This window comes from Temnothorax nylanderi, unplaced genomic scaffold (assembly GCF_030848795.1).
Source record: "Temnothorax nylanderi isolate EJ_2023f unplaced genomic scaffold, tnyl_v1.0 TNYL_tig0011_pilon, whole genome shotgun sequence".
In the NCBI taxonomy this organism is placed as follows: domain Eukaryota; kingdom Metazoa; phylum Arthropoda; class Insecta; order Hymenoptera; family Formicidae; genus Temnothorax; species Temnothorax nylanderi.
The window spans coordinates 1,082,798-1,108,516 of NW_027249073.1; the positions used below are offsets into that span (position 1 = coordinate 1,082,798).

At 42.7% G+C, this 25,719-nt stretch overlaps 1 protein-coding gene across 9 annotated transcripts in view; it reads right to left on the bottom strand.

The window, feature by feature from the left end:
* Positions 1-168: 168 nt before the first annotated feature.
* Positions 169-25,719, bottom strand: part of Chb (chromosome bows) — a 36,079-nt gene continuing 10,528 nt past the window's right edge. Inside the window, exons 4-27 of one of the 9 annotated variants that reach the window (XM_071697121.1) lie at positions 25,489-25,665; positions 25,207-25,283; positions 11,868-11,899; positions 11,697-11,781; positions 10,927-11,004; positions 10,257-10,414; positions 9,928-10,164; positions 9,475-9,728; positions 9,186-9,376; positions 8,887-9,012; positions 8,557-8,673; positions 8,346-8,441; positions 8,083-8,263; positions 7,776-8,007; positions 7,023-7,088; positions 6,454-6,785; positions 6,041-6,344; positions 5,768-5,955; positions 5,532-5,682; positions 5,322-5,451; positions 5,077-5,236; positions 4,786-4,999; positions 4,505-4,711; positions 169-4,419 (exon numbers count right to left, since the gene is read on the bottom strand). In XM_071697121.1, the coding sequence (XP_071553222.1) occupies positions 4,213-4,419; positions 4,505-4,711; positions 4,786-4,999; positions 5,077-5,236; positions 5,322-5,451; positions 5,532-5,682; positions 5,768-5,955; positions 6,041-6,344; positions 6,454-6,785; positions 7,023-7,088; positions 7,776-8,007; positions 8,083-8,263; positions 8,346-8,441; positions 8,557-8,673; positions 8,887-9,012; positions 9,186-9,376; positions 9,475-9,728; positions 9,928-10,164; positions 10,257-10,414; positions 10,927-11,004; positions 11,697-11,781; positions 11,868-11,899; positions 25,207-25,283; positions 25,489-25,665 (4,000 nt within the window). In that variant the 3' untranslated portion in view covers positions 169-4,212. Of the gene's footprint in view, positions 4,420-4,504; positions 4,712-4,785; positions 5,000-5,076; positions 5,237-5,321; positions 5,452-5,531; positions 5,683-5,767; positions 5,956-6,040; positions 6,345-6,453; positions 6,786-7,022; positions 7,089-7,775; positions 8,008-8,082; positions 8,264-8,345; positions 8,442-8,556; positions 8,674-8,886; positions 9,013-9,185; positions 9,377-9,474; positions 9,729-9,927; positions 10,165-10,256; positions 10,415-10,926; positions 11,005-11,696; positions 11,782-11,867; positions 11,900-12,243; positions 12,640-16,573; positions 17,297-25,206; positions 25,284-25,488; positions 25,666-25,719 lie in introns of those variants that run through there. The other 8 variants (XM_071697122.1, XM_071697129.1, XM_071697127.1 and 5 more) reach the window with 8 other exon arrangements.

The window sequence follows — 25,719 nt, forward strand, 5'->3', positions numbered from 1 at the left end:
GCAACATCCTGGTGGGTCTCGAGTGAAACGAGCGATGCGAACAATGACAGAAATTGCTATTGCAATTGCCAAACTCAGCTACATATTTAATGCGATCTTCATACTGAAGAAAGAAGGAAAGACGACAACTCGCGAACGAAAATGCGGGGAGCAGTAATGGCCGGCGTCTCGTAGCAATGCTTTATTATGTCAAGTTGGCAATTACAATAACAATTATACAGTGTATAATATCGTCGCGACGGTGGCTTATTATTCAGATTTATCGGCGTGAAAAAATCTCGATAGAGCTTCTCCTCTTCGCGTTTTATTCATTATTTTATTCCTTCTCTCGGGCATCTCGTCTCTGCGTCGAGGCTGCGTCGAGCCGGATCCGCGGACTGAGCGCGGTTCGTTCGCGCTCGTTTGCTTCGGACCCGGCTTACGTTCCTCGGTATAATCACGCGCGTATTATTTTCTACGGGAGGGAAATGAGCGCGAGAAGCGACACGACGATGGAGAACAGCGTTGATCTCGAGAATCCGCTATGCTCATCGCACTCTTTTTTTTTTAAATATGTCAAATATGAACTTAATCGACCGTGTAAAATTTTCATGGCAACGAAAAATAATTAGCACAATATACGCTCTTTCTTTCATAAATAATCACTACTTCCACGTACTTCCTCAGGGAATCAAGCTCTTCAAATTGAGCTTTCTCCGCCACGCCGTCGAAGCATTTCAGGTCTAAGGTATCATATTATAATGACTTCTCGAATTTCAGAAACAAGCGTCGCATAGCGAATCGCGCGAGTCGCGCCGTTGGTCGACCATCGCGCACGCACGTGGGATTCTTTTTTCGATAGTTAAATTGCGGAGGATAAATTAACGCGCCGATCGAAGCGGACGAACGAAACCACGATTTGTCGGATGCAAAAGAAAAAAAAGAAGAGACGCGGTAGCGGTACACGTGGAGCGGGGGGCGGGGGGGGGGGGCGACACGACAGAAACGCTTAACGACGAAATTTATTATGCGGCGAGCGGACAGTTAACAGCGGATGTTAACAAACATTAAAATGATAACGCAAGAGGCTTACATCCTACGGCTCTCCGTGGGCGACCGAACGATCCGGCTCGCGTTCGCGCGAGGAGGAAAAGGAAGGAGGGGCTGCTCGCCGAGGATCGTTCGTGACGCTCACCGCCCAAATCCTCATGTATATCACACACGCATCGAGTTACAGTTACAACGCAAGTCGAGTATCGGTATAATATTAATAATAATAATAATAACGCTCGTAAAACTTAACAGAACAAGCGAATCGATAAACACGATCACCACGCAGAGTCTGGCTGTGAGAGGAGAGCCTCGTTATCCTCAGCACGACCAACGCTGCTGGCAGTGACGACGAGCTACCTAATCGTATATCAATTATTATATTTTACGTATAATATAATTACACGTTCTACGCATTATATATCGCATAATATGTATATATATACACACAACCGGTACACGTCACACAGGCCATGCCCTAAAATCGGCGTGAAGTCAAATGGATCGCCGGGCGAAGTCTTTCGACATCGAAAACTCGAGTTCAGCGCAAGAAGGCAACATTCGCAGGATGCATATCAAGTATATACGTCGCATGCATGCATATATATATATATATATATATATATATATATATGTATGTATGTATGTATGTATGTATGTATGTATATTTAAGATAAATCTTGCGAATCAACGATTTGCTCGATTCTTGCGGTAAACCCTTTAATTTCATACACTTAATTTTGCAGAGGGCCTGTTACTCAACGGCGCATTTGGATCTTCAGCGGATTTAAAAAAAGCGCAGAATTATTAAATCCCTCAATCGGAACGCTGCGCGGTATATCGATCACTTAAATGCGCAACGAGGATCCGTCTCGTCTCTTCCTATCGAAAAACCATTATTAAACCATTATTTCTCGACAATAATTTGACAATTCAGCATTTTGAACAAAGTGTCGCACAAGCGCAGAGTAATACACGCGTGTGGAATAAATATCTATTCGTAAATGTACTTTCGAGATTCTATTCGGAGCGCAGAATGGGAAAAATATCGAGTCTAGAATTTCTCTATGCTACGAGAATAATCGATAAGATCTTTTTCATCTTCTTTTTTTTTCTTTATCGCGAAGTAGGGTTCATTTTATACGACGTCGGCAACAGTCGAAGACCTCGTGCGTATCTTTCTCCTCTATAATCTCGACTGTGCTACCCGCGAAATTGTTCCTAGGTGAATGCTGAAAGACTATTCAATCAAATCCCGTCGCGTCGACGCCGAAGGCACCAAGTAAAAGAAATACAATCTGTCTCGTGTTTTCTCTTTCAAATTTACCCCTCATTCTATTCGTTTCAGGTATTTTGCATTTTCTTTGGCACTATTTGGCCGTATTGTATTCGTAGACGTTTACCGCGTCGTCACGCTAAATTATCGAGGTATTATCAGACATTTGCATTTTTATCGCAAGTGACTCCACGTTTCTCTACCTGTTTAAGTCCGGTATATTTATTTTCACGTCCGTTTCCAAAAAAAATTTTTTTTTTTTTTATATTTCGTAATATTTTAATGATCCGCCTTGACAAATTCATAATAAAATTAGATTTATTATCCTTATATCGTATCTCGACTAAATATATATAGTAAGAAAAGGACAAAAGGGGTGATCTACATTGTAGAATATATAACATATAATTTTTTTTCTTATACAGTAAACAGAAACGACAATGGCACAAAGTGTTACTAAACTCGTTAAGTTAGCGTTTGATTTAGTGTTCATTTAATTATTGGCAACGTGATGAATAGTTTAAGTGTTAACGTTAATCTCGAGCAGATCAATTTACTAACCACTGCTACTTTATTTATGCTTGCTTCTTAAACACGCGCTAATCTCTCAGCCACGCAAATCTCTCATTCTCTCACATTAAAATCGCGCTTTTCTCTTTCTCTCTCTCTCACACATATGCTTTTTTATATGTATGTATTATTTCTGTGTCTATGCATGGTTCGTCAAAAAGACTCGACTATTCCGTTTGTGTCTTTTACGTCATTGTGCGTCCTTGGGAATCTGACTAGCACGTAGATCTCAAACGAATAAATTATACACTTTCCACTTTTCCTTTATCACGTATCGTTGCTGTGAGGTGCGTCACGACGTATCGCCGGACGTGCGATTACGCGTCAACGCTAGACGTAGATTCGGTACTAAATGTAAACAAGCATATATATTTAACGTCTGCTGATTAATCCGCATGATTAGTGTTCGACCGTGCACTATGAGAAATATTGAACTCATTGTCGACAGACAGTAATGTTGCATCGTGTTCCCCTCAGTTTACCATTTGTCTCGCTAAATTTTCTCATGACGATGGAAGGTTTGAAAAACCGGGAGGAAAAACATGTTTCAATCCCGTTGCTTGCGAAAATGGAAATAAAAGCTTGGCCATGCCTGTATCAACAGAAATACTGTACTTCCCGAATACTGTAGCTCCGCACCATAAAACACGACATAGCTCGCATAAATCATCATCGTATGTACAGTATCGTGGTAAGAAAAATAAAAAAGCGATTAGCAAATTTGAACGAATCGAGAAGCCGTTCACTTCGCAAACGAAAATGTAATATTATAAATAATTTCCACAGAGTAAACCTCGAGTGAGCGTATTATGGAACGATATTTTTTGAGAACGTATCTGCTAACCGAAGTTATTGCGTGACACGCTCACTTAAATGTACTTATACAATAAATCGTACAATTCAGCTGTTTCATACTCGTAAAGGACGAAAGAAATCGGTGAACCGCGTGTTACGAATTCTTTTTGCACAAGCTTTACTTTCTTAATAAGAATTAACCAACATGTATAAGACGCCCTTAATCTTCTATAAACAAATTCGATAAACGTAACATCAGAACGATTATCGTTACGCTGATTCCGCACACATTACCATCTCAGACAGCGATTCGCACGCCGTCGCGAAGTGACGCACACACACACATACATACACACATATACACACATCAGTCTCTATCGTATCAAAACTTCCGAGTCATATTGTTAAAACCGTCGTTACGTCGACCATCATGACGGATCGGACTTACTGAGGAAGCTAACAAGCATTCGCTCATGCCGCGCGCTGAAACGGGCGAATCTCTTAAGTATTGCGACCCTGAGAGTCGTGGTATTGGATGTTAGTTAATTCTTGCTGTTGCTACGTGGACTCGCGGGTTGACTATTCGCCTGTTGCTGTGCGCGCTGTATGTAGATGTTCAGCAGTTTAAGCTTACTGGAATACAGGCAGCTCAGATGCGGCTTTAGAGCCTCCTCGCCAACAGCAACGTGGATCGCCACCATGCAGAAAACCGCGCTCTTGCGAACCGCACTCTCGGCGTCGTCGTAAGCCTACAAAGAAAAATCCAATATAATCAGTATATAGTGCAAAACATTTATATAACGCAAAGTACAAGTTTTGCAGAAGTTTACTCACCTTAATAAGGCCAGGCATAACCTTGGCAAGGTGAGGTTCGATAGCTTCGCGACCCCAATGCTCCACCACCTTGTGCAACATTTTTATCGCGCCCATATTCAACGGATACGATTCCGTAGCGATTATAGTGGCGACCAAATGGATAATTTGTTCCGGCTTCAAAACCATCGCCATCGTCGCCGCGCACTTCTCCGCGTTCCAATGGACCTGTTATGAACGGCGCCATAAATATATAACGCTGCTAATTGTTAATTAAAAAATTAAACGGAATCAATACTCACTGGAGATCTACCGCCGCTACCACTGGAAGAATCGACCTTTTGATCGTCCGATTTGTAGGCGTAGATAACTTTCAGTACTAATAACTCATTGTAAGAGGAAAAGCTTTCTATCAGATCGGAGCATTTAAGCATATCGATTAACGTTTGCAGTACTTCTACTTGTACCACTTTGCCATCATTGGATAAGCTGTCTAACAAAACTTTGAGCACTTTTCTGAAATATTAGAAAATTGTTAAATTATCAAGATTAAATCGCCATGTAAGATACGCCAGAGTTCCATCGTGACATACTTGAAATTTCGTTTAATATATGAGGAATCGCCTTCGCGAACATATAATTGAAATTCTTGCAACGATGACACTTTTTCCGCAGTTTGCGCCACTTTTGATTGCAGAGTTTTAACCGTATTGTCTACGATTTCTGGTCTGTTTGTCGAATCTGGTGATGATCCTGAATACGAAATAACATTAGATATTTCGGTTTTATTATGTGCAGATCTTTCTGCACATAACAATTAAAAAAATTAAGCACATACCGTGCGTTTTGTAACCATTATTCTCTTGAGGTAGAATCAAGTCACCGGCAATTGTGTCGGATCCGTTCACCGTTATGTTACTAACAGATCGTCCTCGTTGCGTCGGTGAGGAAACGGACGAAGATCGACCCTGAAAACAATAATTAGGATAACCTCAGATCTTTGTGGTTCGTTTTTGTTTTGTCATGCTATTTATCTTATTAAGCTTACAGAATTGGATAACGTAAGACCTTCCATTCTCTCTTCTACATCCGCCATATTGCTGATACCGCTGTCTTTGCTGGTAGTGGCTCTTTCCAAACGTTCAAAGCCATAATTTTGGATTTCGGCAGTCGTGCGCCGCAGAGATCTAGAAGGAGAACTTTAAAAGATTAAGATGTTTCGAAATTATAAAGCGTCTAGACTTAGTATTGCAAATTTAACATGTCAAAACGTTGTCCACGTACTTGTATACTTCTTCCAAATTCTCGTCCCCTCCATCGATTTCAGTCTTCGCGTCTGCTTTAACGTCATTTTTCGCTTTTGTTCGAGCGGGTGAGCTCTGCGCTCTGGGCGGTGGTGTACCGGGTGATGCCGGATTACTAGAAGCGGACGATTTCCTCAGGTGGTTCTGCACCAGAGGCCAGGCCGTTTCCTAAAGGAAGAAAAACAATGATTCAGCACGAGAATGAGAGAAGAAACGCTGATGAGTAAACCAATGCTCAGTTTATTCCACGCACTTGATAGTATTTTGGTAACTCGGAAAGTATCATAGTAACTTGAGGCGGATTGAGATTGTAAAGTGATATCACAGCGTTCTGCGCGTGCCTCCTCACGTCGTGGCTTTTACCGTCATTCGACCAGTCGAGCAGCCGTGCAAGTGCTGTCGCTGCAGAACTGCCCAGCGCGGACGGTTCTGCCGTTTCAGCGATCTGCGTGATAAAAGTCAATGCTGCTACTTTCACGCGAGAATTTGGTGTTTGTGTTGGATCTGTCAGATACCTCATCACAGCCGGTAGAAGCTGTTGGCCCGGGAAACAGTCTCTGGACAAATCATTACATATACATATATGTGGAAAATTCAATAGTCGCAATAAACTCGATGATACAGACGATACAGTATTACGCGCATAAAACTCATATAAATCCTCACCTCACAACGTCAAGCGTTTTGTGAATTTTTGTTTGTATAGATCCCAATAGGTCGGTACCCAATTTATTAAGAAGCCTCGCACACAAAACGTATAGCCAGTCGCCAAGACCTTCGTTGTGAGTAATAATTAGTTCATTCAACGTGTCCAAAAACAAACTGAACACCTTGGTATGAGAATCCATGAACATTTTTGTAAAAATATCCGTCACTCTACGCAAATCTGTTGGTGTCAAAGTATTTCCGCTGCTCAAATAATGTTGTAAACCCACTAAGCCTTCCTTTCTGTCTCCCCAATGTTTGTGAGCACAGTTTTCAATAATCTCTTTGATGTCCTGTAAAATGAGAAAAAATTGTTGCTTGTTTCTTTAAAAATTTTAACGTTAATACATAATTGTATCCTAAAAAATTGATGTAAAAAATAAGTAACATAAAAAGAAAAATGTTCACAAAATAAGTCCTTTCCTTTTTTAATATCAACATATCAATTGCTGCACTAATTGATTTAAAGATATCTATTAAGTCAGTTTTACTTGAATGTGCAGAAATGAAAAGAAAGGAATTTAACAAACCTTCGGGATAGACTGATCCCATAGATCACGATATAGTCTCGGTTGAGAGCCACTCCATGAGAACGACTAATGGGTAGATGGGCGATGGAGAGATGTGGAGAACAGAACGGCGTGTCGCGTTAGTCCAAACCAAACAAATACGCCGCAACAAAACCAAAAGTAAAAACCAGACATGCATTAGCTACATTATCATACAGTGCTAAAAGCTTTATGCATTATAGAAGTATTCTCGTTTTCTTCATTTAAGGAAAACCTGATTCACGTAAATAATGAAATAGTAAAATAAATTTATTTTATATCTTGACAAAAATTCTCTATTAAATTGTAAAACAGGAATATTCATTTGTAAAATCTGCATATTAATTTTTGCATGCTGTTAAAATTGAAATAAAATTAAGTTGTAAAAGTGTAGAAGTAAAAATTAAAATAAAATCTATTGTGTATAAGCGTTAACCAATCAATTATAAAAAGCGGTGGATCTATTATCTTATCAAAACGTGTGTAAATTTGCAATATTAATGTAGCATGACATATGAGAAAATGTGTGAAAATGTTCGTCAATTTCTTCTTCGTAAACGCGTGTGTGCTAGCTTACAAGAAAAAATTAATTTAACAATAAACATATGTAACTTCGATTCTATAATGTGATATATGTCCATTTTTTGATCGAAGTAACAAAAATCAAATACTGAAGCCAACGAGAGTGCGTCACTTTCTTATTTTTTTGATTTGCTAATAAAAACTTGCACTTACATCACTAGCTCGTCTAAAACCGTCCATGCTTCTTTCCGAGCATATGCTGCTGTTTTCGCTGTCGTCACTGTGATCCCCTTTGTTGCCCGGTATTCTGGTGTAGTTATCGATACTATCGAAAGTCAGGGCGTCCGCTAAAGCGGACTCCGCTTCGCGCGACTTCTGCAGCATCTTCTGCGCCATAACTGGCGGCCTAGTGCTGTCTGTCGGCGACATGTGTAGGTTCCTCCCTCTATCAATTTAAATAATTCGTATTATAATTACATGAATTCACAGTATTTGCAATAAACGAAATTATTGTACTTACCTCAGTTTGCTCGCGAAACTCCTGTCCATTCCGAATCTCTGTGGACTGGGCTCGCGACTATTACTTGTGCTGCTAATGGCGTGTCCGGATAATCGCCTTGGTCTGCCTATCAGTGATTCGCCTTCGCGATTATACGTGGCGTAACTTAATCTGGACGACGGGGAACCCGATCTACTACTAGCTGTTGTAAAAAAAAAGAATTCGTTAAAGATTCACCGTTGCACGTCTCTCTTTTTTCTTTCACAGAAAATTACAAAACGTACGTTGAGATTGTGAAACTCCCGACACTCTTGTCCTCGTCCTTGCTATTCTTTCTGGGCTAGCAACCGCATTGGGATCCGGAGATTTACTAGGACGAGCTGATTCAATATAAAATACAGTATTCATTACATATGCATCGATAAAGAGTTATTCACAGTGTGTGCTCAATTTTATCTTCTGATTTCATGGTGAATTTAATAAGATATTACTTACGAAGTGCTGCTGCTGCTTTCTGTCTGCTCATATTCGCGTACATCAATCTCGCTTTCGCTCTCTGAGCAGCTTGTAAATCAATCGCGCTGGTGGATCTAACTCCTGGTGTACCTCGATCTGCAGAAATACAAGACAAATTAATTCTGCGGAGTATCAGCATTACGTTTACATCAACTTCTACTTTACAACTTCTGTGCAAGATTAAAAAAAAAAAAACAGAAAATCAACGTAAGACAACAGTTCCGTTTGTGCATCTTTCTTTGCAGTGTGACGTAACGACATGTACAAAGTGCGATTTATTTCTGAAGAAAATGACGATAGAACAATTACAGTGACTGTCTGTTGGTCTTTGTAGTATCGGGATACCAGATTGACGATAAGACCGAGGCAAGGACGGAGTACGTCTGAGCGGACCGTGCGGTTGACCCGTGGTCTGATGCAAATTTTCCGTACTACCTTCATATGTTTAATGTAAAGAAGAGAAGAAGTCGCAAAGCAGCATGAAAACAGAGTGACAAGTCCTTTATATTAGGGGATCGCAGCACGAGTAACATTAATATATTCAATCGCAACGTAATCCGTTTTAATGGAGCGTTTTATCGAGGTAATAAACAAGCGGAAGTCCTTACCTGCCGCGCTCATCACAGGTCTGGCTGTACGTGGACTAACGCTTGACGATCTCGCACTAGCCACGACATTTAAGCTGTTACTACTGCCGCTATTGCTGAGAGACATCAAGGAGCGTTTGTATGACGCATCCAAGGTATTAAGTAGTATTTCAGCCTGCTCTGGAAAGTGATTTCTAAGTGCCCAGTATGAGCTATAAAAAGCGATAAAATTATCAACGTTATTAAATTGATCTCGTCGTAAACGAAGGCAGGCATCGTTGGAACTATCCGTCCACAAAAGACTACTTACTTCCTAGCAAAGACTCGCGCTTCCGCGTCGGAATCCGCGATGCCCTTTTTGATCGCGTCCGGCAATATTGTTATGTGCTTCTGCAATATCTGCGTAGGCCAGGTCTGCAGGATTAAAGCCAGATATTCCCAGGACGCCCTGCGAATATCTTTGCTCTTGCTGTTCACGCATGATATAATAATAGGCACATATCGACTGCAGTAGGTATTTTGAAGGATAAACCGAACTGCCACCGCACCGGCTGACGCCACGACCTAGTTACCGTGAAAATGGCAAGTGTAATTAAATTCTTATCTTCTATGGATTACGTAAAAAGTAATGGACACGCGAACGTCGTAAAATTCTACGAGGTATAAGTGTTCGTAGTAAAGATACGTAATTAGACTGAATATAGCGATTTGGACAATAATAGGATCTAAACGTAGCAGAGATCTAGCATTCCGTGAGACTTACCTTGGCACTGTTCTGTATGAGGTTCATTAATGTGAGCAAAACCGCCTCGCCAAAATTGGCGAATTTGTTCTTCAGGCTCTGACTCAGAAAAGCGAGAGTTATACACGCCTCTCGCACTACTTGGGATCTAAGGTCGGTGCAGGCCTGCTCGAATGGTCGCTGTGCGTTCTTTAGGCACTCGTGGAAGTTTTCGTAATTAGTGCCACCCGCGAGTACAATGGCTCTTAACTTTCTCATCTAGGAAAAAAAAATAATAAAAAAATAGAAAGACAATGTATAAAAAATTGTCAGGCCACGAGAAGAAAATCTCGTTTTCTCGCAATACATACGCTATCCATCCTCTGTTTCCAGTCCTTTTTATCGTCACCCACAGTATCCCTGATAACCTTCATCTGTTCTTCGAGATCCTTCGCCGAGAATAGATTGACGGTAGGCACGTCCTCGAACGAAGTAATAAAGCATTCTTCGTCGACGGCTCCGGCTTGCGCTGGACAGGTAATGATAGTTTTCTTTATATTCACTTCAATGCGGATATGTACATGTGCGCTAAAGAATAACAATTGTTTATAAAAACTATACTCTTCATGCTTTACACTTTCAGAAACTATCAGTGAATATGATACTAATTCTAAAAGTTACACAGATTGCTGTGAACAGTGCTCAAGCGATCGCGAAATGCATTACAGATTAACAAAAAATGATGATTGCACGTGATAATAAATAAGCACTGTGTGTAATTACGTGTAAAGTTATAGAGATGAAAAGCGTATGACTGATCAAGAAGCAATAACGCGCAGGGCATTCATTATCCTAATTGGGGAGAAATTGATATAATTTATTGACACTCCGTGTTGCAGAAATTATTGGCATCTAGGGTTCTAAATTATATCAACAGCGCGATTATCTATGCAATTATTTTCTCTCGATCGGAAATATCTCCGGATTTTTTTCAAAATCTTTTCTAGAATAGTAATTGCCAATAGTAGAATTTAGATATACCTGTTGTCGATCTTACTGACAGAGCTCTTTTGATGGTTGTTGCCCTTGGGACCGTGTTGGATGAAATACCAGGAGGAGCTGTTTCATGCAAGCGAACAGTTAGCGTATCCTCGTCATCGAAACGTCAACATAACGTTGACCTTTTGCTGGCGAGTTTCTCTGACAATGTATTGTTAACAAAATGCAGAAGTAAAGCCGCAGTTGCGGTTAAAACTAAGCGTAAGTAAGGATTACGGCATCCCATGTGCGCCTCGTTTGACGAGAGACCGGTGCTTCTGTGACGTCGAGTCAATACTGAGTCATATATGACATTCATATACATTTCGGATGGAACATAGAGACACATCTCAGGTAAAAATACACGAGACAATTGCTCACATAAAAAGCTCTGATTTATACGACACAAACTAGCAGTGCTACTATGTATTATCGTTTCATACAAGTGATATCGATGTTTAACATTGACATTCTAGCCAAATATGACACGAATACGTCTACTTTTTATAAATTATAAAAATAACTTGTTCCACGTATTTACATATATTTACATATATTGCTACTTGTCATTTTCGCATCAACAGCTACTAACGAAAAACGATTTTAGAGAAACTTGCTTCACTGTTGTTCTACTCTTGCCATATATATCATGCTCAAAATAAATAAAAAAAATAAAAAATTCAGAATATCAGATTGACGATGTAAGTAATAGTAATTAAGTGACATGGTGAGAAGGTGAAATGTGAAATACATTCGGCAATATTTGGATATACCTAAGGCAGAAGATGCCGTTTTAGCGGGCCCAAATTGACCTCTTTTCGGGGGCAAGTTCAGCCTCTTAACGGGAGCCGATTTGATCTGCAATAGACATTATTTTTTTCTCTCAAGATGTTATTTCTATTTATAAACATGCAACGAAGCTGTCTTTCGGATTCCACACTTACCGCTCTATCGGTTTCGTCGCTATCTTTGCCAACTGAAACAAAAGAGAAAGAAAATCGTCACAATCGTGATTCACGCACCCTTTCTCGCTACACAGTTCCAAAAATAAATTAAAAGATTTAGAAATTGCACAAACTTGAAAAGAAACATGTTAAATATTTAAAAGCAAAATAATAATCTAGAGAAAATAACATTTTACTGTGCCCTACAATTCAGATTCAATCGATATCGTCTGTTTTGTAATAAAATGACAATGTAGGTTTTTAATAAATAAAAATTATCACTGCTATAAAAAACATCTGTGTATATCATGAATTAATATATTACAACTTTACGTCACAAGATCGTCCCTTCGCGCAGCAGAATTAATTCATATACCTAAATCTGGATACAGCCAAGGCGGCTTGTGGATGTCGCAGTGACATCCTCTCGCCCTTGCACCCGGATGCTTCACTATATTATCCCATTGCAGTATCCACTTGCTGCTCGCGTCCCACAATTTCTTATCGATACTGGGATATTTCTTTAATCCCCGATGCAGGCAACGGTGCCCGCACGGTATCAACACGTCGGCGTCGTTCATCGCGATCGATGTGCACGATACTTTAGTCAGCATGGCAAGGATAAATTCCTCCACATGTCGCGGGAGAATTATAACGTTGACATTTCGCCAGCGTCATCGTCATCTTAATAAACCAGTTGCGAGTAAATTTTTTTTCGCCTCTGTCCTCGGTCGCACTATAATTTATTTTTTTTCCTTTTTTTCTCTAGATGCTGAAATATCAAAATAATATCGTCGTAACCGAATTATTAATTTGAAAAAATTTTAATATTTAAAACGCATTTAATAATTTGCGACTTTAAAATAACTTTATTATTTCTGTCTAATTCGTCTTTTAGAGGAGACTTCATAAATATCCGTCTTTAATCTTTAACCAGTACAATGAAAGACAAATAATCAATCGTAAAAGGGAAATCTTAGATGTTACGACGATATTTTTCCGAGGATGCGATAAAGAGCCCGTTTATCATGCGCAATTAGTTGAGTTATCTAAACTGTCATGTACCGATATAGCTAGCGCTTAAATTTATCTCTTTCGATTCGTCGAGGAATTTCCGCGTTAATGAATGTCGCTCGAACTCAAGAAAGTGTAAAAGTCTCGAAATATTGTGGGGAAACTCGCGGTACGTGCGAGCGACGTGCGCGCAGTGAAAGTAATCTTCAGTCGTTTTTCTTTTCCCGCGCGAGCCACCTCGCGTCGAATTAATTTCCACATCTTAATTGGATTCCCGCGAGCGTACCTCATTAATTTGCCGCTCCACGCGAGCCACTCATTAGATCGTCTAATCGCGCGTGTCGGATGCGCGGATTTAACGAGAGGGGGATTAACCGATGCTGGATTTTGTTTTACAGACCTATTCGTAATAAAAGACTGACCTGAATGCTTCACTGCCGTTAAATTTCTAATAGTATTATTTTAATAATCATAATTAGCGTCATTAAATTTAACTAGGTAGATTTTAAATATTTAAGTGTTTGCGAAATTGCTGTTTATCTATTACATAGAATGAATTTATTTATTCCTTCCCGCTTTCTCCAAAATATTGCAATTTATCCTGCAATCTTGCAATTTTTTGAGAGCATCCAATCGATAAAGATCACGAAACTCGTCGACAATATCAAACGACATCGCTTAATAAACCATCCAGGGAAAAATTATTGGAATTATTGTGACGCAAACTGGTAATTTGTGGCAAACGGCGAGTGTAAGCGGCAGTTGGATCACTCTTTATATATCTCTCCCTGTCGGATTTCAAAATTGCCGGCGCGGCGTAACAGTTCCTAATGTTTGCTCTTGCCTTTCTCGCAGGCATCATATTATCTACCTCTCGAGCATTCTTTGCGGTTGTACGCATGCACGCGCTCTCGCATTAAAAGGCTTCGTAATATCCAGTTGCGTTCACGGTGGTAAAGATTCCTTCTTCTCCTGCAAGGCAGGCTCTCAAGAGTTTGCCGTATTACTCGAGTTTCATTCGTGTCTAAACCGCTAATGAGCTTTAATCTCCGTATTACCCCCCACACCTAAAATTTGTTACGTTCGTGACGGTAACATTTCTTAATAAACAGATGATGATATAATCCAACTCCTAAAAATTGGAACGGTTAACAAAGTGCCTATACCAATTTAAAAATCACCGACACGTTGTTAAGAGATATCGCTAATCAAAACTCGCCGTGCGAAGGATGGATGCCGGTTGACTTCTCCACGGAACCAGTTCAATGTTCTCCGATAACTACGAATTCGCATACCTGGCATTACCGACAACGACCGATAGTCCAATAACAAAGCGAACTGTTATTACACACGTCGCTAATAATAACACCGGCCGGAATCGAGAATGCGATAGGCAACCGATTCCTCAGCTGTCGGCCGACGCGCGATCGCGACCCATTTATTAATATCTTCGATACCGGCTCCGGTGTTCTCCGGTAACAATACTAACAATGCACGTGCATTCACACGCGCGCGGCGTTACACGTAACGAGATCGGTTAATGGGGAAACCCATTTTCTCACGTTACAGATAGCATCGTCTCGCGAGCCTTTTCCTCTCGAGTTCCATGTTCCATCGTTCATTCAGATCTCCGCGCGCCCGCGCCGTTCAGATATTCCGTCGAGTTTGCTGGCTGCCGTGTCGGGAAGTTTTGAAGCTGCAGATGTTTGTACGTTTCGACAATCTGGTCTCGAGACTCTCGAGTAAACATGACGGGAAATGTATAGACGCGTAGTACGATCTTACGCTTGGAAAGCGGAAGGAAACAGGCCCGAAATTATCGATTCTGACGTACATGAAAGAACTGTTATCGAGGGAACGAAAGCTGCAGAGTGAAACGAGTCAAACTGAAACGACGCGATAACGCATCAAGCCCACTTGCGAGTGAAACGCGCTCCAATTTTACGTGGAGAAACAAACTACGTTTTCGAATAACAAACGCTTAAACAAGAATCACGCCACGCAAAGAGATCTATGTTAGATTACAGGCAACTTTCAGCCTGGCTGAATTTACCGGTCTCCACTCGATTTACCTATCTTGAGAACGTCCATTATTACGGACATTTTTTCGGAACGGAAGAGAAGGAATGAGTGTTTGGCTTACATCAGTTTGTTCCTCAAATTCCTCAAATTATTCGTGCGGAGACGGTCGTGGTTTTGAAGAAAAAAAAAAAAAAAAAAAAAAAAAAAGAAAGGAATCATCGTGCTTCCCGGAATCGGTTGCGTCACGCGATCGGCCTCTATTACGCGCAAGCCGATTACCGCACACGTGCGCGGGCATTTATCGCCGACATGGATTAGCATTGCCTAGCGGTAGACTAGCGCGGATATCGCGCATAAAAAGGGACACCGAGACGTGTATTAAATCACGCAAAAACCCAAGTAGACACCGCCGTTAGAACGACGCCGGCGAAACTCACGAAAGATCGATGCGCGCGGTTCCGTCGCTAATTACGGCGTGACCGATCGAAGATCTTGATTAAGATCCCCGCTTTATTTATCCCGATCCCGAATAAATCGTGACGAGGCCGGTTTTGCGCGCCGCCCCGGTCCGCCTGGGTCTTCGTTTTACGCCTCGTTATAAGGCGATTTAGCCGAAATAACGTAGAGACGTTTCGGCACTTTGTGCAGTTCCGTCGAATTTCGCGGCGCCGAAATCGCGCAGTTCCAAACTGGTTCCGCATATTTAACAACGGTTATACATTAAGGTTCTTTTCCTTCCTTTCAGAAATAAACGGGCGGGCAATACGTCGAAGGAGAATGCAGAATCTCGTTCCTCGCTTTGCGCAATGTCGTTGTAACGGAGAAATTAACAGCGCTGAAAGATTGCCCGAGTGAGTAACCGCGATCTCGCTTTTACGCTCGAAGTAAATGGAATAATTAATGAAAAATGCCGATGAGGGCGTTCGATTTTGATTTCAAAACGCGTCGTTCCCTTCACGCGTGCGAGGAATCGAGAACGAAGTAATGTTCCCCGAAAGAGAAGCGGAGACCGAGCGGCGACGCTCATTGTGTTACATAATTAAGGCTTCTTCTCCATGCCTGCGTAATAAACGTGAATAAGCGTTTTGCATTAACAATCCCCCGTGCAGCAAATGCCCGAGCGAATCTAGTTCATCGCACGGCCGGGAAAGTGCATTAATAATTCCGATTAGCAGCCTCGGCACTCGGCAGTTTCGCACTCGCCGACGAACGCACTTTTGTTGATTCCCCCGACACAACACACAACACACGTACGGTAAACTCCTTATCTTTCTCAAAGCGGGCCCGAAACGTGACACAAATAGAGACGACACGGTGCCGCGAGCCTATTCGAGCGGGACAAAAGTTCGACGACGGTATTATTGAAAATTTCGAGATGTGAGGTAAAAAAATCGTGTTTCTAGACATTCGACTTCAATTCTCAGCGGTGTAAGACGAGATTTCGAGTCGAGACTTTATTTCCGAGATTCAACGATCCTTCTTGAGGATGGGAACTTGTTTACGCGATTTCGGACATCGATCGTGCCGCGAAACAACGAAGATATTTCGACGTTCGCTGTGAAACTGGATATGAATGATACCGCCGATACCGCGTGATTCTTTTCGGAATAACATGGCTCTCGCTCGCATCCCCGGTGCTTTTCCTTCAGCACTGTCTGACTGTCTCTCACCGTAGCCGCAGGCGCGAAACAATCGGACTCGCGCAAGCGAGTCCTATGCAGCTGCAGCGCCGAGCGCTGAGCGCTCGTCGTTTGTTTCACAGAGCCCGGCCGTGCACTGCGCGAACTCCTCCTTCGATGAAGACGACGAACCGACCGATCGTAATGATGGTTAAAACGTCGCACCGTCACGTGATGATAGGTCTCATCGATAGCGTCGACACGACACGACACAACACGACGCGACGCGACACGAAGCGATAACGCACCACGCATGCACTTATCGTTAGAAGTTTCGCGCGAAGTAAACACGGCGGCCTCGCTTCGCGAAATGGTCGAGCAACGGTCGAGCGGCGTTTATACAGTCACAATGTTGACGGGAGAACACGAAGCGGTGCACAACTACGAGTGAGAATGCAATTTTCGATTCCACGTAACGCGAGGAAGAATATCGCGCACTCCTCGTTACGACGACAATCGCGTTTTTCGTTCACATTTCACGGGAGAAGATAGGCATCACCATCGCGTATCCTCTCGGCGTCGAGATGATCGCGATCTCACGGCCGAAATCACGAGGACGCGCCACGTTTCTCGCACACGTGTCACCGGGGAAAAAGCGCGAGAGGAAGCGACGCGACTCGACAATACATCGCGAGGCGAGGGCTGCCTACAACACAACGGCGTGCGCGTCTCTCACGTTGCTAAACGCCGACTCGTTTACTCTCAACAGCCGGGCTGCCGAGAGTAAGCGCTTATGCGCGGAACGCGAGAACGCGAGTAAAGCCGCCGTGCCGAAGGAGGGGGTCCCACACGGACCTTCCCCTATCGTTGGTGCCCCGCTGGAAGGGGCCAAAGACCGTAGGGATGAACGAGGAGACGCGGGGCCTGCACGGTCACCGCCACCGATTCCGGAAAATCAATGCCAGCGGCGCTATTGTCAAGTGTGTCATTGGGGGACAACGTGGTACAGTCACGAAAACGCAGTTTTCGCGAGGTCGGATGGTGCGTGGCCTTTGATCATGCGCTAAGTGACGTATGTCGCGCGTGTAGAATTGTTAAGTTACACAGGGATTGTATTCCAAGTTTCGTCTTTGTATAAATATCCATTGCGATTGAGTTCGCATTATAATGTTTTAATTTATTTCATTTTATAATAATTGAGTTTCGTATATTTTATCGGAAAGCTTCTCTTTCAAATTAAAAAATTTATATATTACATATAAATATCATTTCTAATGTACAGAGTGCTTAAAAAAATTTCAACACTTACATTGAAGTAACTTTTTAAAAGAAATAGAACTGATAACACAAAATCTCATAGTAACAAATGTATTTTGTCTTCAAAGTCTCCACTTGTTCATCATTGTCAACATGTTCATAGAATTTTCTCTAGGTGGTTTCCTGAGGCATTTCCATATAGCCCTAAGTTACTTCTATAAAAATGTTAACATTTTTTTTAAGCACTCTGATGTATAAGGAATAATATAAACATTATTTATTTTTTGCTATAACAGAAAAAATGAGCGGTACGTCAATTCGAGGTCGTACACTTTACTGCATTAAAATAATAATTAAGGTTCTCGATCGTCGTTGCATTATTCTCCGTGGCAAGAAACTTTTATTACATCCCGAATGCTAATACGGGACGTCTCGCGCGGCGCAATCGCTCGCAAAAGTAACCCAAGCTCGATCGGCAAAAAGATATGAAAGCCGAATTGTCCTGTCAATAATTACAGACTAATTGGCAAACGGGATAATTAACGCCGATCTCGCCGACAAGAGCAAGAAAGTCGAAGATGTCGCAATCGCCCCAGTGATGCACACGCTCGAGAGTGCGTCAAGCTTTCTGCCTTCGCCGCTTTGCATTCACGTGCGAAGGTGCAAACTGCGTCTCGCGTGGCTTTCGTTCGGGCTTTCCATCAGGGATTAACGTCCAGAGTACTCCAGAGACGAGATCGACCGAGTTTCACCGTCGGAAGCATAAAAGACATCGAGCGATCGAGCTCGGACACTGACTAATCGATTTACTTCGTCGGACCGAAGACCCGAAAATGTTATTTGCCGATCCCCAAGTATGGCTAAGGCTGATCTTGATGATAAATTAAGTGCAGCTCATAAAAGTCAACGATTCCTTAATACACTTCATTATAGATACTTATATAATTTAACTAGAATTACATTAAGTGGAAAATGTGAGAATAATAGGGAAACAATAAATGTGCGCGTAATAAATATATAAATACATACACATATGTGCATTCATAAGTTATCTAATACGTACTTCTTTGCCACAGTCTGCTTTCGAAATCGCAATATGTTATTTTTTATTTCCTGTCTAAATCTTCAGCCGCGGGCCCTGCGTATGAAAGAACACCGCCGCGCCGATTTCGAAAGGATCGACAAATTGACCGCGATGGGAACAGGTGGGTGATTGATGCGGTTCGATTCAATTTGCGCGAGTTTTCAGTCCGTCGGTCCGACGGCGGCAGAAGCGATCGAAAGTGAGAGACGAGGGAAGGGAGGGAAGATTAATGTGGATCGCAAAATAAGGCTCGGTTATGTCGCCTCGTGATAAACAAGAAAGGACCGGAGAGCGCGCGCCGTGTCGAAATGCCGCCCTCGTAAATCTGTCGTTAAGTCCATACGCGTGTTTCGGATCGAAGACACGTGAGAGCGTGTGCGAGACGTTTCGCAAGATTCGCGCGAAACTTCGGCTGGATCCTTTGACGAATTTACTTTCGATCGACTCCCCTTCTTTCGCGACAATTCCGACGATCCTGAGATCGCAGAAATATCTAAATATATATATTCGAAAGTCGTGATTTCAGCCAAACAAATCTCAGAACTCATAATCTGGAGTTAATTTCAAGCGGGCTTTGATCCGTCGCGAATTCCAGGAGCTCGATAGGATCGATGCGAGTCGATCGTGTTTCCACGGGAAGCGAGATGATAAATTATTGCTGGCTGAGTATCGCGGAACCCTTAATTAACGCGCGACGCGATGCATTAAGGCATAATTAAGCACGAGATACAGCTTGCGGCGGCCAGATCAAGCGGATCGATATGCGATTACAATACTCAACTATAATCGACAAAATTACGTCCTTGCGCGACGTATTCCTCGATATAATTCATATTTATCAGCATATCTCGAAAATATATCGTGTACTCGATCATTATTACGCATTATATTTGAAAAATAAATCCGTCGAGGTTTAAAAAACACTTAAACTCAATACCAAGAAATTGTTTTAAAAATCTAAAAAATATTTTGTAAAATTCTGCGATGTCTCGGTACTCGAAAGAATCTGTCGGACCCCGATTGCGCAGCTTTAGGGTCAAGCGACGCTGAATAGTTCAATCATTTGGCGTGATATAAAATACCGGAAGAGCGTATAAACGGCCTCAATCCATCGTCGCTGCGCCACGATTTCCACGATGCAACAACTAACGTGTCGCGAAATATTTCGCGGCTTCGCAATTTTTCTAGATGCCGTCAGATGTGCCGGCGAAAAAACTGGGCCAACGCGCGTGTAGTTTCCCCCCGCAAGTATCATCCTCCATTCTCTCTCCCTCTCTGTCTCGCAATTATGCCTGCATTCGTATGTACGATGGAAGCGGTATCGGTAATTACACTTGACGGTATAATTAAGGTATATGCAGCTGCGTGGGCCGAAGGAGTTGTGTTTTCTGTTCTTTCGCGAAGCTCGCTGTCGATGCCGTGTGCCGTGTCCGCCTCCTTAGAAATTCAGCACGGATATGCGTTACGGAACGGAGTGTTGCGGAAGAACGGGAAAAGAGTCAGAAAATACACGGCTTCCGGCGAACGGTTCTAGCGCGCGTTTCCCGACCGTTCGGGTGTCCTTGGTGAAAGCAAGTTAGTAACTTAATTCGTTGCTAATTAGCGTCCGTGTGCGCCTGCGAGTTTGCGATGTTCGAGACGTGAGAGAGATGTGATTTGCGATATGAAAATTAATCGTAGAACATCAGGGAACAAACGACCCCGTTCTTTAGAAAATGGAATAAGATCGTCAAGTCGTTCTCTTTGTAAAAAGTTGACGTTTCCTTTCTCGAAAGATATTTAAATAATTTTAAGACTTCATCTCTTCGCGCGACTACAAAGAAATCCTGAATGAAAAGATAGGGATTTAGGATATTAAGAGAAACACGATCGTCATGGTATATAAATCAATTTAGAAGAGAACGCCATTTACGGTCCAAGCTAGAACTATACTGAGTTCTACTAGCTAGAAGCTAGGCTACTGAGCCTAATAATATTTCTGTGTATTTCCAAGTACACATAGGGAAAAATGGCAATTGAAGTTGCGGGATCCGTCGAAAACCAAAGTGGCAAGTCGAAGGCCAACTTATGATGAGCAATCGCACGTCGCGGCCACTCGCAAGACAGGGATCATTACGGACACTATTATATCGACGAAAATAAGTCGACGCTTGAATTCCGTTTTTTTGTGTTTCGCGTCGCAAAACAAATGAGACGTATAATTGGCTGCTAAACTAGGTACTCTCCGAACAGTCCGAGCGACCTTCGCCAAGCGAGGAAATAATGATGCCTCGAAAATACGCAGGAAATTGACAGCATTGATCGTACGTGAAAGACGGCGCGGCGGTTTGAAAAATTATCGCAGGCTGATAAATAAAGACGGATTTGGTGGAGAATTCTCGGTAGACCTTCGCCGATTTCCGTTTTGCTCCTCTCTTTTTCCGATTTTTATCTCATAAAAGATACTTAAAGAGATTATCATCAAATTAAGATCCTATCCTTGATCGTTGCAATCTTAATACAAACCAATTTATTTGCCTCGTTCGCGAGTTAAATCCGCTGCAAATTTTAATATCGTGTTAAAGTGAGTACAAGCGCTTCAAATATGATGAACGAAAAGCACAGTTCGAAATCTAGCGTGAAATAATTTACGCGGCTTGTTTTAAAGACGCACTATACTCATGAATAAGAGACTGCCAACTAACAGACTTCATTACGATAAGGTAAGAACCTCGGGCAAAACAGGGCACATAGTTCCGGGAGGAAGAATAAGAGAAAAGCCACGGTCGATTATAGATTTTCTGAGTGGCGTCACGCGCTATGAGATCATCGGCATCGGAAAATGTGAGCGTTGATTCCCGCGTGCGAGGTACTGCCGTTAGAGAGACAACGCTAAGAAGAATCGCCCACACGGCCTCTGCACCCAGAAGGCAGGCGATAATACCTCCGCCGTTACATAATAGCGCATATACATTGCGCATAATCGCACATGAACGCTTATCGTGCGCGATGCCGTATGTCACGGGTTAGACAAACAATTATTGTACCGTGCATTATAGAGCAATTTATCCCTTTTTTATTTTAAAGGGAAGAACCATGACACAGAGATTCTCCAAGTATTCCGATTCCCGATCGCTTGATTGTCTGACGAACCTCTCATCGTACTTTTAATGACGTCTTACCAAGAAAATCGTAATATAAAGACATGAATTGATGTCATTAACGTCGATTGTTAACGCTAATCGTAGGTAAAAATTTAAACAGAATTAATTCTCTCTTCAATCGACTTTTCTGTGAGAAATTCGGACAGCTCGTTTCGTTGCCTGGTTACGCAAAGGGTAACGGGGCAACGGTCAAAGAACGCGCGATGAAAGGGCAGCAGCTGGGCATTATTCTGTATTTTCATATCTGATCGTGCGCACACCGGCGCGGCGCAACGTGGAACCGTGCGCTGCTCTGCGGAGATAAATCTGCGTGTTACCCTACCTTTCACTTGCGCACGTGTGCATTGCATCTTGCTGCCCTCGGGGTAAGGTCGCATAATAAGGCGCGAGATTAAAAGCGGGCGCGGGTGGCGATGCGAAATTCACGACGCGTAACGGGGTAGTTTCCTATTGCGTGACAAGCCGCGGGAACGCCGGAAGCGAATTATCCTCGCGAGGATTGACACGCTGTAATTAAAGCTACTGCGGAGTCTAAGAAACAATAATTTAAAATTTAAATCTACATTAAGATTTAATTTAAATTTAGATCTTTGAGGTTTTGCTCCATTTAAAGATCGATCTTAGCAATTTTTATATCTATACCCGAGGTTTGTAAATATGTATATAAGTATACAAGTAAAAAAATTGTCAGTTTGTTTTACAAAATATATATAAATTTTTATGATGAACACATTTTTTTTATCGTCGCGCGACTTTTATCGATTTTATTTACATCATTTCTATTTTAAGTTACGAGAGAAACGATTCGAGAGAAACGTTTGACGCGTTTCGGAGAGATCGCGTGGTGTAATCATGCCTTAACGCGAACTTCTAACACAATCGGGCTGCACGGGGTCACGGGGAAAGAGAGAGCGAAAACGAGACTTATGCAAATTTTTGTTCGCTCGCCGGACGCGCGCAACCTTTCCGCGTCGCATAACTTCGTGGATACCGTCGCGATGACGATTCTAATCGGCGTATTCGCCGCAGAAATTCCATTGCGGTGGGTTACAAAAAAAAAAAAAAAAATTTCGTCCCGCGGTTCTCATTGGTATTCGACGAACGGGAATCTGGTCGTCAAAACACGGCGGACGGGTGTCACGAGAGTGATTACGTCACGATGAAGTATGTGTAAATCATAAAAAAGTAGAAAATTGAATGTACGCAAAGCGTTAGGTAAACGTCGTTCGCGTTTATGCATGAATGAATAAGACAGACACCGATCGATGTATAACAGGGCCGATCGGAGATTAGTTCTTCAGAATTATTCTAATCGCGAGAGTAAATTGAATTTTCTTCGCGCGGCATAATTTCGATTAAATTATACGTTTTCAAGTTAACATACGAGGCATGTTAGATGTGCGTGGTATTCGATGGTAACGCTAGGATTCTGTAACGCTGCTATAGAGCGCAACTTGTTCAGGAGGCTGAAATATTCATAGATGCGTAATCAGTGTATAGAACGCGCCGCGAGTCGCTCTAATAACGCCTGAGATTGATCCCTTCGGACTTCGCCATGACCGGAAGTTCGAATGTCCATGAAAGGGATGGACGGCGCTTCGCGGAAGATCGTCATTAGCGCTTCACGGCTATTTTGAGTTCTATTAATATCTCTGAAATCAAGCGAAGCGCCGTGGCTTCTCCTCGCCAAGCCCAGGTATGATCTAATCGTGATCGTATATGCGCAGGGTGTAGCAAGGAAAACAGTTGCGCATCTTCGATCTTCGAGAAAGAGAGAGAAAAAGAGAGAGAGAGAGAGAGAGGCGTGAGTTGAAAAAATTTCATAGCATCTACTTAAAATTCACTGAATAACGAAAGTGTAGAATTCTTAAACACGCCACATCAATATGTGCCATCAATTCTAAATGCTACTTTCACCAGGATGACAAATAGCCTCGCGTTAATTGCCAGTAATTATTTAGTAAACTTTTCTATCGACATTTATGTCGCGACAACAGCGGAATGTTTAATTACTTTGATTCGTAAGAGTAATTTATATTAGATGGTAAACAATCTTGTCGAACGATGAGAACTGCCTGGCCTTTCACGGAACTACCGCGAATAACACGGTTATTAATGATAGAAACTAATAATCGCACGATGCTCGAGAACGAGAAATGTCGCGGAACTCCAATAAACCTTGGAGGAGATGAAGATGCAGGCGCGAGGATGATATTTGCGGACTGTTGCAATCGCGCGCATACACGAGGAAGTCCCTTCTCGAGCAACCGCAACATTTTGTGTTGCGATCGATTACGCAAGCGGAATGCTACGGCGGTGGCGATTCTCGCCCGGACGAACTTTTGCTCTCGTCGTCGCGTCTCAATTGATAGGAAATAATCTCCGTTGTCGAGACGCGAAGGTGCCAAGTGTGCGGTTGCCGGCGCGACACGTAATATTCGCGACCGAAATTCGAACGGCCGACGAGCCGAGACGCGACGTTACAAGGCCGTCCGTTTCGAAGCGGGACAGCCTTAGCTTCGGTATGGATTACAGGCGCGGCGCTTGAAACAATATACCGATACGATATATCGCACGCGGTTCTATCACTCTGTACGCAATATTATGTAATCTTCCCGGCGCGGTGGACAGATAACGCGAATCAGCGACCTCGTTGTATCGTCCGTTCAAGGAAACGAAACTTTACGCGATGGAACGGCGCGAACGACTTTCCTCTCTCACGCGTGAACTCGGAACGTTACTTTGTTGTCATCAACATCATTCATTCCCTTCGCCGGAAATGTAGAGGTAAAAATTCCGATCGAGCTGAGATATCGACGTGTCATTAAATCGAAGTCAGCGACGAGGTACACGGTACCGTGGAAGCGGTGCGGCGTATATTCTCGTCACATCGAGGAACACGCGGTCTTCGGTAAATATTCATGATATGTGCGTGTAACGCTAAGCTGCGAGGAGGACGAGGCGGGGCGAGCAGACAGGTGGAGGAGTCTTCCTGCATGCGAAGGCAGGATCGCCGCGTGATAAACTCCACGGCTGCGCGATGGCAGCACGATACACGCCTCGTGCGCACGTTGAATAACGATATGCGCCGCGTGGTATACGCGCGCCTTACTTTTTCGTCATCGTCGTCGTCGTCGTCGTCGTCGAACTTAAATTAAGCGATACCCCGCAGCGTCAGAGAATTCAATCAGTCTACTCACCATCGGACGACATTGCCAAGGGTAAAAGATCACCGGCGGCCTTCAGTTGATCGAACTTCTCTATTAGCAGAAGCATTCTGTAAGCAGAAGGAGCGAGCCGTTTATATAACGTTGCGATCGAGAATTTTATGGTTTCGTTAACGCATCGCGCCGATCAGTTGATATTTAACGAGAAGAAGAAAAGTTTCTCGAACGACTGAATCACGATTAGGAGATACGCCATGAAATTCTATGCAGACCGAAAGCCGAAAGACAATCGCTTTCTCCGGCCATTTCACTTACTTGGCTTGCGGCACATTGTGCTTTCTTTGCAAATCGACGCGTAATCTCTCGCCTACGTGTCGATAGATGTCCGCCAGCGTGTTCAGAGCAGTTTCCCGAACCTTTTCCGACGGATCAGACAGCAGCTTTACGATACTCGGGATCACCCCCGACAGTGCCATCTCGTCTGCTCCATGTCTAAAAAAATTCAAACGTTTTATTCGAAAAAAATCCATCATTTTTTATCAATAT